The sequence below is a fragment of the Camelus dromedarius genome, chromosome 11, assembly GCF_036321535.1.
Source record: "Camelus dromedarius isolate mCamDro1 chromosome 11, mCamDro1.pat, whole genome shotgun sequence".
Classification (NCBI taxonomy): Eukaryota; Metazoa; Chordata; class Mammalia; order Artiodactyla; family Camelidae; genus Camelus; species Camelus dromedarius.
The window spans coordinates 46,225,297-46,238,507 of record NC_087446.1 but is presented as its reverse complement, the minus strand read 5'-3'; the positions used below and the strand labels follow the sequence as shown (position 1 = coordinate 46,238,507).

Sequence of the window (13,211 nt, the reverse complement as noted above, 5' to 3'; positions counted from 1 at the left end):
TATTTCTTCTTGATTCAGTTTTGAAGGACTTTATATTCCCTAAAAACTTATCCATTTCTTCTAGATTGTCCAATTTGTTGGCATATAATTGTTCATAGTATTATCTGTGTTTTTTTGTATTTCTGTTGTATCAGTTGTAATTTCTCCTCTTTCTTTTCTTATTTTATTTATTTGGGTGCTCTCTCTTTTCTTATTGGTGAATCTAAGCCAGAGATTTGTCGATTTTGTTTACTCTTTCAAAAAACCAGCTCTTAGTTTTGTTGATTTTTTCTATTTTCTTTTCAATCTCTATTTTATTTATTTCCTCTTTGCTCTTTGTTATTTCTTTCCTTCTACTGAACTTAGGTTTTGTTTGCTCTTCTTCTTCTAGTTCTTTTAGGTGGTAGGTTAGGTTATTTATTTGAGATTTTCCTTGTTTTTTGAGGAAGACCTGTATTGCTACAAACTTCCCTCTTAAGACTGCTTTTGCCATACCCCATAGATTTTGTATGGTTGTGTTTTCACTGTCATTTGTCTCAAGATATTTTTTAATGCCTTCTTTGATTTCATTGTTGACTCATTGGGTTTTTTTAGTAGCGTGTTTTTTAGTCTCCATGCAATTATCTTTTCCTTGTTTCTCTTTCTGTGGCTGATTTCTAGTTTCATGCTGTGGTGGTCAGAAAACATACTTGAGACCATTTCTATCCTCTTAAATTTGATGAGACTTGTTTTGTGTCCTAGTTTGTGGTCTATTCTAGAGAATGTTCCGTGTGAACTTGAAAAGAATGTATATTCTTCATTTTTTTGATGTAATTTCATGAAAATATAAATTAAGTCTAACTGTTCTATTATGTCATTTATGATCTCTGTTGCCTTATTGATTTTCTATCTGGAAGATCAGTCCAATGATGTTAGTGGGGTGTTAGAGTCTCCTACTATTGTATTCCTGTCAATTACTCCCTTTATGTCTGTTAGTATTTATGTATTTAGGTGCCAATTCAATGACTTTTGGTAAATTTATTTACATTATGTAAACAACACCCCAATTAAGATAAAGAATGCTTCTATCACCCTTTAAGTTCCCCCATTTTCAGTCATATCTCCCCATCGGTGATTTCTGTTCTGATTTCTATCCTCATAAATTAGTTCTTCCTGTTCTACAACTTCAAATAAATTAAGTCATACAATATATATTATTTTTGTGTTTCAGTTGATGTTTTTTAATGAGAAAAACTATTGTGTAATAACATGATATTTGTAATAATGTACATGGTTAGTTCAAGAATATGGGAAGCTAAAGAAGTATAAACCAAACTTTGCTAACTCAGAATTTTTAGTTAAGCATATTGTGGAATGCCCTTTCTCAGATGTGTGGTATGGTTCAAGAGCAGACTTTACAATTTGACATTTATGACCAGCTGTTACCCACTATCACCTTGAATTTGTTTAAGGCTTGTCCATAAATATTCAGTAATGTGATCACCAGCATAATTGGTGAAATATAATATGACACAATGTAAAATGTGACCATAAATTTCTCACTGTTTCAGTGTGTTGATAAAAAAAAACACACTGTAAGAAAAAGCAAGAGGCATTTATGATAGCCTAAAGAGATTTTACATACCTATAACTTAAAAAAAATGCTTGATACTTGTGAATCTAAAATATTTTGGATATAATGTGTAAAGACTGAGTAAAGGTCAAGTTATTAAGTATATCAGTGGAAAGAATTTAGTGATCCATAGGAAGATCAATGAAGATAAGCAAGGTGAAGAGCAGAATCTATTGAGAAAAAGTAAAATGAAACAGAAATATTGAATCTAGTGAAAGAAATATATAATAATAAGAAGCTACCTCCCCTCATCCTCAAAGGAGTAATAAGATTTGAGTTGTAATGTGAAAGATTTGAGCTTACTGAAATGGAGATTTGTCAGGGAGTATTAAGTATCACAATAGTAAACTCTTTTGAGAGGATCTTAATTTTAATGCTTAAAGAATGATCAGAAAAGTCCCATTTTATATGGAATAGTTTACATCCTTCTTGAGGCTCACTCTCCTGATGACATAACAAAAGAAAAAAAAAGGAAAATCTGAGAAACAATATTATGTAATGTTTTACTTGGGTATATATGTTCCAGATTACAAGCTAACGCTTAATATATTTAAGTATGTGCACACACATACACAGGCATGCACACCAGTCCCACCAAGGAAACAGAAATATTTAATACATCTTACATAGGCTAAACTAGGGGTTTCTATGACAACAGAGTATATGAAATATGCTTTTTTCTAATTCTAAAATGTCATCTCTTCTGTTTAGCTCTAAGCTCTCTAAAAAGTAAGACACATTACAGTAAGTAACTTAAGTACTAGAAAGAAGTTTATACAAAAAAAGAAAATTTTATACCCAATCTCTCTCTTCTAGATTTCCTTTTCTTCTCCCTCTTTTCCACTTATAGTCATCAACTCTGAGAGAAAGAAGTAATGCTTAATACTTAAACCATAACAGTAACCAAAAGACAATCAGCAAAACTACTGCTGTCGTGGGGAACGTATGGTGATCTTTTAGTTCTTTGCATGGAGAGCAGTTATTAAAACGAATGGAGTGTTAAAGTTGCCTTTAGATAATATAGTAATTATACTCCTGTATCTGTTACCCTTTACTACACTCCCTCCAACAGGTAACAGGATCCTATTAATGAACAAATCTATCATAGAAAAACAAACAGTTTGCAGTCCTAAATAATTATTTATGCTGAAATTACTACTGGTTTTGATTTTTAGCTCTTCATTGCTATTTATTTTAAAAAATCAAAATATCTTCATGGAGGAAATTTTCCTGATAAACACTTAGTGCTGATTTTCAACCCTGAAGTAAACAATAAATTGTAGTGTATGAGTTGACCTTTGGCTGCATTCACAAAGCTAAGTCATGTTACTGAGTACCAAATATATGCCTAAAGTCCAGACAGGCTTGAAAGAAGACAGGCAAAGAAAAAACAAAGGTAAAGAGCAGGGGAGTGAAAACGAAAGAAAGAGTAAACAGAAGCAAATGGCGGCAAGTTATAAGTGCCTCTGACAGTAGTAGACATTCATCCCCAAAGTAAAAATTGATCTAGGAAAAAAAAAAAAAACTATTAAGTACAATCAGAAAAATATTTGAGTTCTTTCCCTAAGAAATTTGTCTCAATATTAGCAGGTTAAATACCTACTCTAATTTGTCAGTTTATAGGCATACTTAACTTTGCAGAGTCTTGGATCAATGAAATTCCAATAGTGATCAGGTACTCACATTGTTGATAAAATTATCTTCTCAATAAATCTTTGCTAACACAATTGTGATCTGTTTGATAATTAGGTACAGTAATGCATTTTTCATGGAGTTATTCAGAACCTTGTAACTAAGAATGAACCTGTCTTCTGCAGGAAAATGCATTCAGTGGCCTGCCCATCTTTCCAATTCTTCAAACTCATGATTCACTCATCTGCATAACAATAAAGCTTATTTTATTGTGAGAAGGTATCAGAAAACCTATTTAAAATCTAAGAATATGATATTCTAGTCCAAAGAGGGGGAGAATGACTGCTTTTCTGCTTTAATATATATCATCTTTATAATGTCACATACTCTTTTGCTCCTTTGAAGTTGTTTAACATTGCAACTCATGTAACCAAGTAAAGATTTGTAATTCAAATATGAAAATCATTAGTTTATTTGTGCTTATTTTTTAAGACCAAAATATGCATTGCTGGATGAATGCACCAGTGCTGTCAGCATTGATGTTGAAGGAAAGATATTTCAGGCTGCAAAAGGGGCTGGGATTTCCTTACTTTCTATAACACACAGGCCTTCTCTTTGGTAAGTGTTTCCAATGCTAATTTGTGACAGACAATTTTTCTTTACATTTCTTAAAGAATAACTTTGCTAAACTTTTCACTATACAGCATGAGACATTTCACTTATTTTCCACCTGTATTTCTGTTAAGGTTAAACTATGTCTAAAAGTAAAATCACTCTCAAGGTGAAGGTTGAAGTTCTTATGTTTGATAACTCATGACAGAGATTAATAATCTTTTTCTTACACTTTTGAGTAACTATCTTTAGGGTTATAAGTTTTTCAAAAATTTGATCTCCCAGTAGGTGGAAACTTACAAACAAATTAAATTAAAAATAATGTATTTCTATGTCAAGGGAAAAATTAAAATGTGAAAATACTGCTGTTAAAATATGAGAGCCAAAACAGAGATAACAGAAAAACAAAAGATATTCCAAACCTAACATTATAACATTAATGTCTTGTTTGAAAACTATCATCATATTCCAAAAATTCTGAAAAGAAGTAGAAAAATCCTGTGATTTTTTTTTTAAACTGAAAATAGTCATAATCCCATAACATGTACTGGGAAAGAATATATTTATATAATTTTACATTAGTTCTTTCTTTTAAATTAAATTTTTCAATCCAGGAAAAAGAAATACCACAACTTGTACCCCTAAGTTGGAGAAAACACAGGGGGAGAAAAAGCTTATTTTGGTTTTGTTTTAGGGAAAAATGAACAAAAATGTTTTATAAATAATATTTCATAAAACCTAATGGGATTTTCCCTTTTAAAAAACAATGACAGCATTTTTATCATTCCCCTGCTTTCCCATTGATTTGTCATCATAATAATAGTTGCTAATGCAGATTCAGGACCCATTTTGTTCCAGGCTCATTTTATTTAAGCCTAATAACAGCCCTGTAGAGTATAGGCAGTCTGATTATTCCCATTTACCAGTGAAGGAACTGAGAGCTAGAAACATGAGAAAAATAACTTACTATGGTCATACTCCCTATGCTACAGTATATTGCTCTACATTATGAGGAACTTAAAATGTATCTCGTGCATAAACCATAAAAACACTTTTTCATTCACACTCTATTCTACTGTATACTTTAGAATTTCTATGTCATCAATCAAAATCTTCTATTCTGACCCGTTAGTAACTACAGTGGACACTGTATGCTTTGGCTTTCTACTTCCTGAGGGACAGGCAGATTCCTCCTCTTTTTCTGACTGGAATGTTCTGTGGCAGGTGGCTGATCACACTGTATGCCAAAGCCAGTCTTTATATGCATGACTTCAAACCTAGGCTAAGTAGCAAGCTTTATGTGAGTTAATCCTTTAAGCCTTTCCAGACCTTTTACCTTTTAGAGAATGTTTACTTTAAAATTGTGAGTAAACTCAGTATTCAGCTTTAACTGTTCAAAGTTCTTTGACTCTAAATTGTATTTCTGTTGAGAATATGACAATCTGTTTCACATTTCATTTTAAACATTCATATTTTTCTTTCCTCAGAGACTTTATCTGAAAATAGAACATTTCATGAAGGGACCGTTTGTATGGAATTTTGTAGTTTATCTCTCTGTCATTAAATAATTAATTAGCATCTGGAGTGACAGGAGCCTGATTTGCTAATCTCTCCAGAGGCAGTTTGAATCCAGTCCCTGATGAGTTATAGTCTATGTCAGTGAGTGTAGTTCCCTTTGACTTTTCCTTGAAGAAAACCAACAGGAACTGGTTTAAGATAATTATGACATATGCCTGTAAATTCTCTGAGTAAGGGATGACACAGAATGAGGCCAGAAGAACTTGAGTCATTTCTGACATGGACTTGTCAATCCAGACATGGTTCCCAATTGATCACACGTTGGGGTAACATGGAGTTAGCTCTTAGTCCTGGTGTGTTCCTGACCTTTATCAATGGATTTATTATGCTTTCCTGTTATTCAGTTCCTATCTAAGTAGCCTAAAGAGACATTGAAAGCATATTCAGCCATTTTTTTCCTCAATTTAAGGAACAAATAAGTTTTTGTTGTTGATGTTTTTAAGGCTTTTTTTTTTTAGTTTTAGGTTCACAGCAAAATTGAGAGAAAGATACCGAAATATGCCTTATCCTGTCCCTACACATGCATACCCTCCCCCATTATCAACATTCCCCAACAGAGTGGTACAGTTGTTCAATTGATGAACCTATATAAACACATCATTAATGACCAAAGTCCATGATTTACATTAGGGTCCACTTAGTGTTGGGCATTCTATGGGTTTGGACAAATTTATAATTACATATATCCCAATTACAGTATATACAGAGTATTTTCACTGCTCTAAAAATCTTCTGTGCTCTGTCTATTATTTTCCCCTCCCTCCCCAAACCCTGGAAACAACTCATCTTTAATGTTTCCACAGTTTTGCCTTTTCCAAAATGGAAAATATCTGAAATCCTACAATATGTAGCCTTTTCAAACTGGCTTCTTTAACCTAGTGATTTTCATTTGTTTTATCCATGTCTTGTGACGGCTTGATAGCTCATTTCTTTTTAGTGCTGAATAATACTCCATTGTTTGGATGTACACAGTTTATTTATCCATTCCCCTACTGAAGGACATCTTGATTTCTTCCAAGATTTTGGCGATTATGAATAAAGCTGTTACAAACATTCATATGCAGGTTTTTGTGTGGACATGAGTTTTCTCAAGTCCTTTGGTTAGCGATCAAGGAGTGCAATTACTGGATTGTACTGGTAAGAGCATGTTTAGTTTTGTAAGAAATGCAAAACTGTCCTCCAAATTAGTAATGTTATCATTTTGCATTGCCACTAGCAATTAAAGAAAGTTCCCATGGGTCCACACCCTCACCAGCATTTGGTGTTGTCAGTGTTCTGGATTTTGGCCATTCAAGTAGGTGTGTAGTGGACAAATAAAATATTAAGCAAGTAACAAAATCTAACTTTACACCTGCTAACAAGAAAAACATGTTTTTAATTGCAGCTACCGATAGTGTATTTCTTCATAAAACTAAAAATCATGTTAGTTCTACTTTATGAATTAGTTTAACCATTTTAGGTTGTAGAAATCTATTATTTCTGATTATCCTTTATTCCTATATGAAATTCTTATTTTCCTTGAAAAGATTTCAGAAGAGGAAAAAGATATGTTCTATTATCCCCCATAACAACAAATGAGTAATTGTTGACTGTAAAGATTAAAATCAATGCCATTATCTGAAGAGGTCAAAAATTATAGAAGCTTATTAAATTATTTGGTTTCTAAATAGAATTATAACTCTATAATTGCCACTTTTCTATGCTTTGTTTTGTTTCTGCAGGGAGTATGCAGATTATTTCCAATTAGCCTCTGTTATAATTATAGTTTCTTTTAAATTCTTCTGACTAAGATAAACCTTGAAATATTGTTTTAGCCCGTAATACAGAACACGCCTTTGAATATCAGGTCATGAAACACCTATAGAGTTTCTTCCCTCATGTAGAAATCAAGTAATGTTGTAGGACCTGAGTGGTGAGTCAAACCTTCAGTATACATTGATGATGGAAGCCACCCAAGATCTAAACTACCGCACTTCAAAATTGCTCCTGATTGTAGATTCAAAGTTAGGAAAAGCCCAAGAGGAGTTAAGAATGACATAAACAAGTTGATTTTTTTTTTTACCATTATTTCACTTTCTTATATCACCACCCTTTATTTACTTTTCTACTACCCTTGTTTTAGCTCTCATATGTTAATAGCAGTAGTTTCACGTTTAAAACTTTACTCCCTTGACATAGAAATACACTGTTTTCAATTTAATTTTTGTAACATCACACCTATTGGGAAGCCAAATTTTTGGATAACTTTAAGTCCTAAAGATAGTTACTCAAAAGTATATGGAAAAGATCATTAATCTCTGTCAGAAGTTATCAAACACAGGAACTTCAGCCTTCAGGTTGAGAGTGATTTTACTCTTTTAGACATAATTTAACCTAGCTTAGTTTCCCCATCTTACAGCATGTTAAGACCATCCAATCAAATTGGGATGAAACCTAAATCTCCATCAATTGATGAACAGATAAAATGTGCAGTACCATACAATGGAATATTATTCAGCCATGAAAATGAAGGAAGCACTAATACTACCACTAGATGAACCTTGAAATCATTTTGTGACTGGAAGAAGTCAGTCACAAAAAAGCCTCATTTTATATGATTCCATGTATATGAAATGTCTAGAATGGACAATCCATAGAGACAGAAAGGAGGTTGGTGGTTGGTGGGGCTAAGCATAGGGGAAATTGGGAGGGATTGCTCATGAAATGAGATTTCTTTTGGGGGTAAATAAAATATTCTGGAATTGGATATTGATGATTGCATGTGAATATGCTAAAAAAAAACACTGAATTTTATACTTTAAAAGGATGAATTTCTGGTATATGGATCATATCTCAATTTTTAAAAAGGAGATCAAACTACTTGAAATACCCCCACTGATCCTAGTGAATAATGACAGATAAGAGCCTAAAAGGAAATAAGAAATGAGAAAACCAATAAGGGAAAGACGTAAAAACTGAGGACACATGCAAATATGTGCCACTTAGCAAGGTGACAAAATGCCATGGCTCAGCCATGCAAGGCCAACTCCACCAATATTACTGTCTCCACATACCATCCCCCCAGCCCCCAACTCCCAGAGATTGGTGACCTTAGCCTTCATTTAGGGGAAGATAGATTGCCTCCTTTCTCATCAGTAAAATCATCTCTGTACCACTCTGAAGTTCCTAATTATGGACTGGAGCCAGGAGAAAAGAGATGAAATTATATGAAAGCATGGAAATATCTTTAAAAGATTTTTATCAAAGATTTTATTTTTAAAAAACATTTTAAAACTTAAATTTTGAGCACTTTTTACTTATGTTGAGTAATTCATTCCCAAAGGAGAGTATACTAATGAATGGGTGTTGTATTTCCTTTTTTTTTTTTGCTTAGCTTTTTTTTTTTAATAGCCTTTAAAATTTTTACTTTCTTTCCTCAGCTTCCTTTCTTTATTCTCGTTATAAGTATGCTTTAATATTTTTTCAGAAGCTATACTGGGTTATGAAGATAAATTAAGCAGATGCAATAGCATGTCTTCCTTTGCACTTCACATACATTTGAATATGAAATAGATTTAATATAAACAGTAGAATTTACCTAGAGATCAATGACTTTTGGAGTAAAAGGAATCACAGTATTTAACCTCTTGAAGAATCCTTAAAAATCAAATGTGAAATAGTTACCTTACTTAAAATTTGCCTTTGAATATCAATTAGAATGATAAATCTATAACTAAAATGGTGTTTTGCAATTATTACTAATAGTATTATTTCATTTTGATTATGCAGGAAATACCACACTCATTTATTACAGTTTGATGGTGAAGGAGGTTGGCGCTTTGAACAGTTGGATACTGCTATTCGTTTAACACTGAGTGAAGAAAAACAAAAGCTAGAATCTCAGTTGGCTGGAATTCCCAAAATGCAGCAAAGACTCAATGAACTATGTAAAATTTTAGGAGAAGACTCAGTGCTGAAAACAATGAAAAATGAAGATGAGACATCCTAATTGTTTTGATATGTTTTAAATGTTTGTTTTTAGTTAAAGGCTCAGAGACACTGTTATAGTGCATGCATTGTGTTAAGCTAAGCACAGAGAAAAAAAGGCAGCAAGAAATGTTTTAGAAGATTTTAGCATCAAGGAAGTAGATGATCTGACTTTTCAAAAGAAAATAAGCAAATGCACTCTGTAAGATTAGTGATCAAGGCTTGTTCTAACTCCTAGTGAAAACCTAATTCACATGTAAAACAGGATTTTCTAGGTGAATTCACAGTGAATACCACATTTGCTATGTGTATATAACGCATCTGAAATTCTTAACAAACATGGGAGATATCCTGAGAATTGAACAATTGAAGAGCAACTTTTGGGTTGAAACCAGGTGTATAAAACTAGAAGTTTGAGTAACATTTTAGTCCATTTATGATTATTAGATAAAACAGCTAGAATTCATGTTGCTAGTGGTCAACTAATCCTGTATACAGAATAGCTAATAGTTTGAGAAGTAATTTCCCTATGGAAAAAAATGATTTTAATGACAGTGGTTGAAAGAAAGAAACATGAATGTACCTGTATAAAATATCATTTTTTAATTTTAGATTTTGAGCATCTCAGGATGGGCACATCACAAATTCATTTTAATGAGAATCTGACATATTTGTTAACAAACTCATTCATCTTAAAAAGAGAATTGCCAGTACAAAAAAGAAGTATCCAAACAATGTTTGTCTCAACCTGTTACCTTACCTGGCAGCATTATCTATTGCAACTTCTGTCCAGAAGTACTTAGCTTGTTTTTGTGCTCAAAGGAGGAGTCCACCACATTTTTAAATAGCAGTGCTGTAACAGAATAGAGGCATTTTCAAAATCATAGTAGTCACAACATACCTTGGAATAGCACTTTATAATTGACCATCCTCATTTATATGCATCTTAATCCTTGTGCAATCTTTTGAGGCAGATATTATTTCTCCTAGTTTGCTTTTGAGAACTTGGCACTCAGATTTGCCCTAATCATGCAGTTAATTTCGGGACAAATCCAGAGATGAAATGAAGTTTCCCTGTTTCCCTGGTTCAGTGCGGTTTTCACTATTACCCCTGAAATTCAACTGGGCTATAATAGGAATAAAAGTTAGGTGAAATGTTGAAAAGAAAATTAATTTGGTAATGTTAGTGTTATTGTTATTTGATTATTGTTGATAAGATATGGAAATTAAGTACAAAGTGGAAAGTTCATTTGTCTCTGGTTTAAAATGTGACAGGGAAGTTAGCGATCTTTCAGCAACTGTGCATTCATCCTCAATATAATTGGACCCCTACAGACAGCAATCAGAAGGGGAATTGTGTTATAGGGAAATTTAATATTTATTGAACATAATGAGAAAGAATCTGAATGGAACAGTCATATGCAATACATTTTATGTTTTCACTTGCCCTTGAATTGGAAGTATGAAAGCCAGGATGGCCATTTTAAACTGCTCCTGCCTATGCCTCCAGGCTGAAGGGACAGAGAAAGCTGGGAACGCTCAGTTACTAGTGGTTCAGGATTTGATCTGCATGTTTAGACACCGCCACAATAGATGCTAAGTCAGTGATTCTCAGGCTTTTTCAGGTGGTGGAGTACCTGGAAGTCATTCATGATGACTGTCATAAAACATCATAGCATTTTCACATTTTCAATTCTTCCGTGCTTTCTTTAAATCAATTTTTAATTATCAATAAATGTAACCACCTCATGAAGGAATATAATATAAAATCATAATCAGGACATCTGTCTAAGTTTTTGTTAGTATCTAACTATTCACTTAGTCATTTGTCAGTTATTGCTACTTCCTATTAGAAAAGTGAGGCAGGTATCAAAGGTTTTAAAGAAATGCATGAAACAAAAACTTAAACTTGATCAAATTATTCATTAATCTAAGTTCTGTATCAGCAGTTATCCAGTTTATGCTGCTGTAGTCTGGGGCAAGTGTCTTAACTTTTAAAGATACAAGAAGAAAATGTAAAGTCCTCATTTGAAATGTGCATAATTTTCATGACTTAATTTTCATAATTTGAAAAGTAAAGCATGTAGGACCCAGTATATCGTGTTTTGAAACTTAGAAAAGAATACCAAAACAAATGCTAGATTTGTAATTAGCCCTTATTTAGTACATCCTACAAACTGGCTGAAGTTAAATGACATTATTTATAATGTACAGGATTCAAGAATGTTTAAACTTCTGTATTAAAAACTATATACTCTGCAGTTTAAATGGTAAAGTTCTAAGAGAAACATGTTTTGTGTGAGCTTTTTTGTGCCTATTTATTTTCTGAATTTTTTTCCAGGACCAAAATCCTCTAATTTGAATGAAAAATAATCTGTGATTTTCATTTGTATTTGTGTACATTTAACTGTTTACAAAATGGCCCAATGAGTATACCACATTTTACTATCCTTACAGTCTTATTTTGTGAAAAATATGAACAAGATGAAAAACTAAATAGCCATCTTTGAATATAGCAAGGAATAAATGAGAGAAGGAAAAAGAAGTGATATTTCAATTTTCAAACAGGTTTTACAGTGTCATCTATTTGCCTCAATTATTTTGACTCCTGTTCTGTTTTGTTTTGGTCAAAGGAAGCTGTAAATTTGTGGAGATTAATTTTTAAATGTGCTTTTTTGGGGGGGAGTAACTTTTAAACTTGGAAAATAAGTTGCATTCTATGAAAATGTTGCATTATATTTCTACAGCATGTAGTGTTACGCCAAGCATGAATCTAAAATAGTGTGTGTTCTTGTGTAAACAAGATAATGTGTAAAAATCTCTCTCTAGTAATCTCAAGGAGAACATACATCTTGAGATTCAACCTGAGTATACATTTGTTTCCAATGGGAATGGTTTTTCCTTGATAGTAACTAAGTTTTTGTCAAATTTTGTTCTTCCAGTATAGGTATAAATGAACATGTTACTTGTTTTTTTATTTGAGACTTTGGTTCCAATTATAATTTCATATTTGGCAATAAGCTTAGCCTATTAAAATCTGTTTGGAATAGTTTTTGGATTCCATAAGCCTAGAAAAACTTGTTACACATTGGAACTCAAATCCAGAGAATGTTATACACTTCTGAGATATGCATAAAATGGTAAAGATTATTAAACCATTGATTAAAAGAGATGTCTTTGATGTAACTACTTTATGGGAGAAAATCATTCTCATTTAGAAGTATAAAGTTCTTTCACATAACCCAGGAGATTTACAGGTCTGATGATATATGTTTGGGTATGTCAAATTTTTTTTGAGTCGTACTTGTAATGTTTGCCACATGAGAGCTTTCAGGTGGATGTATAAAATATTTTTATTAAAAGCAAATCCCTTCTTCGTTGCTGGTGTCTTTCCTGATTACCAAGCACAAAATGGCTTTACAGTTTGTGTTGTGAAATTTCAAAACCAATTATCTACACTTATAAGCAGGGAGTGAGTAGTAGGGGGTGTATTAATGAAAGCAAGTGATAAAAATGTCCCTAATGGTAAAAAAAATCACTATCTGGCTAAAATAGAACGTGGCTGTGGTGTGAATACACGATGCTGTAGTCTGCATCCAATATGCAGTTACTGGAGCTCAACATTGCTCATTACTTGTAAGTCCCTAAAACATCATGAAAAAAAAACTTGAGTAATCAAAGGAATTACAGATTATTTCAGTGATGGAAAATGTCCTATTTCTATGTTTTTAAGTGAGTCTGTCGGGTGTCTGTATACACTTTAGTTACAAGTTGTGTGGTATACAATTGTGTGAAGTGCTACGCACAAGTCACCAAATAGTTGCTTAAATAT

The 13,211-nt window shown here is 32.6% G+C and overlaps 1 protein-coding gene across 1 annotated transcript in view; it reads left to right on the top strand.

Annotated features, from left to right (window-relative positions):
- Window positions 1–12,313, top strand: part of ABCD2 (ATP binding cassette subfamily D member 2) — a 55,964-nt gene extending 43,651 nt beyond the window's left edge. The window contains exons 9-10 of the mRNA XM_010980301.3: window positions 3,716–3,841; window positions 9,182–12,313. Coding sequence (XP_010978603.1) covers window positions 3,716–3,841; window positions 9,182–9,401 — 346 coding nt within the window. The 3' untranslated portion in view covers window positions 9,402–12,313. The remainder of the gene's footprint in view (window positions 1–3,715; window positions 3,842–9,181) is intronic.
- Window positions 12,314–13,211: the final 898 nt, after the last annotated feature.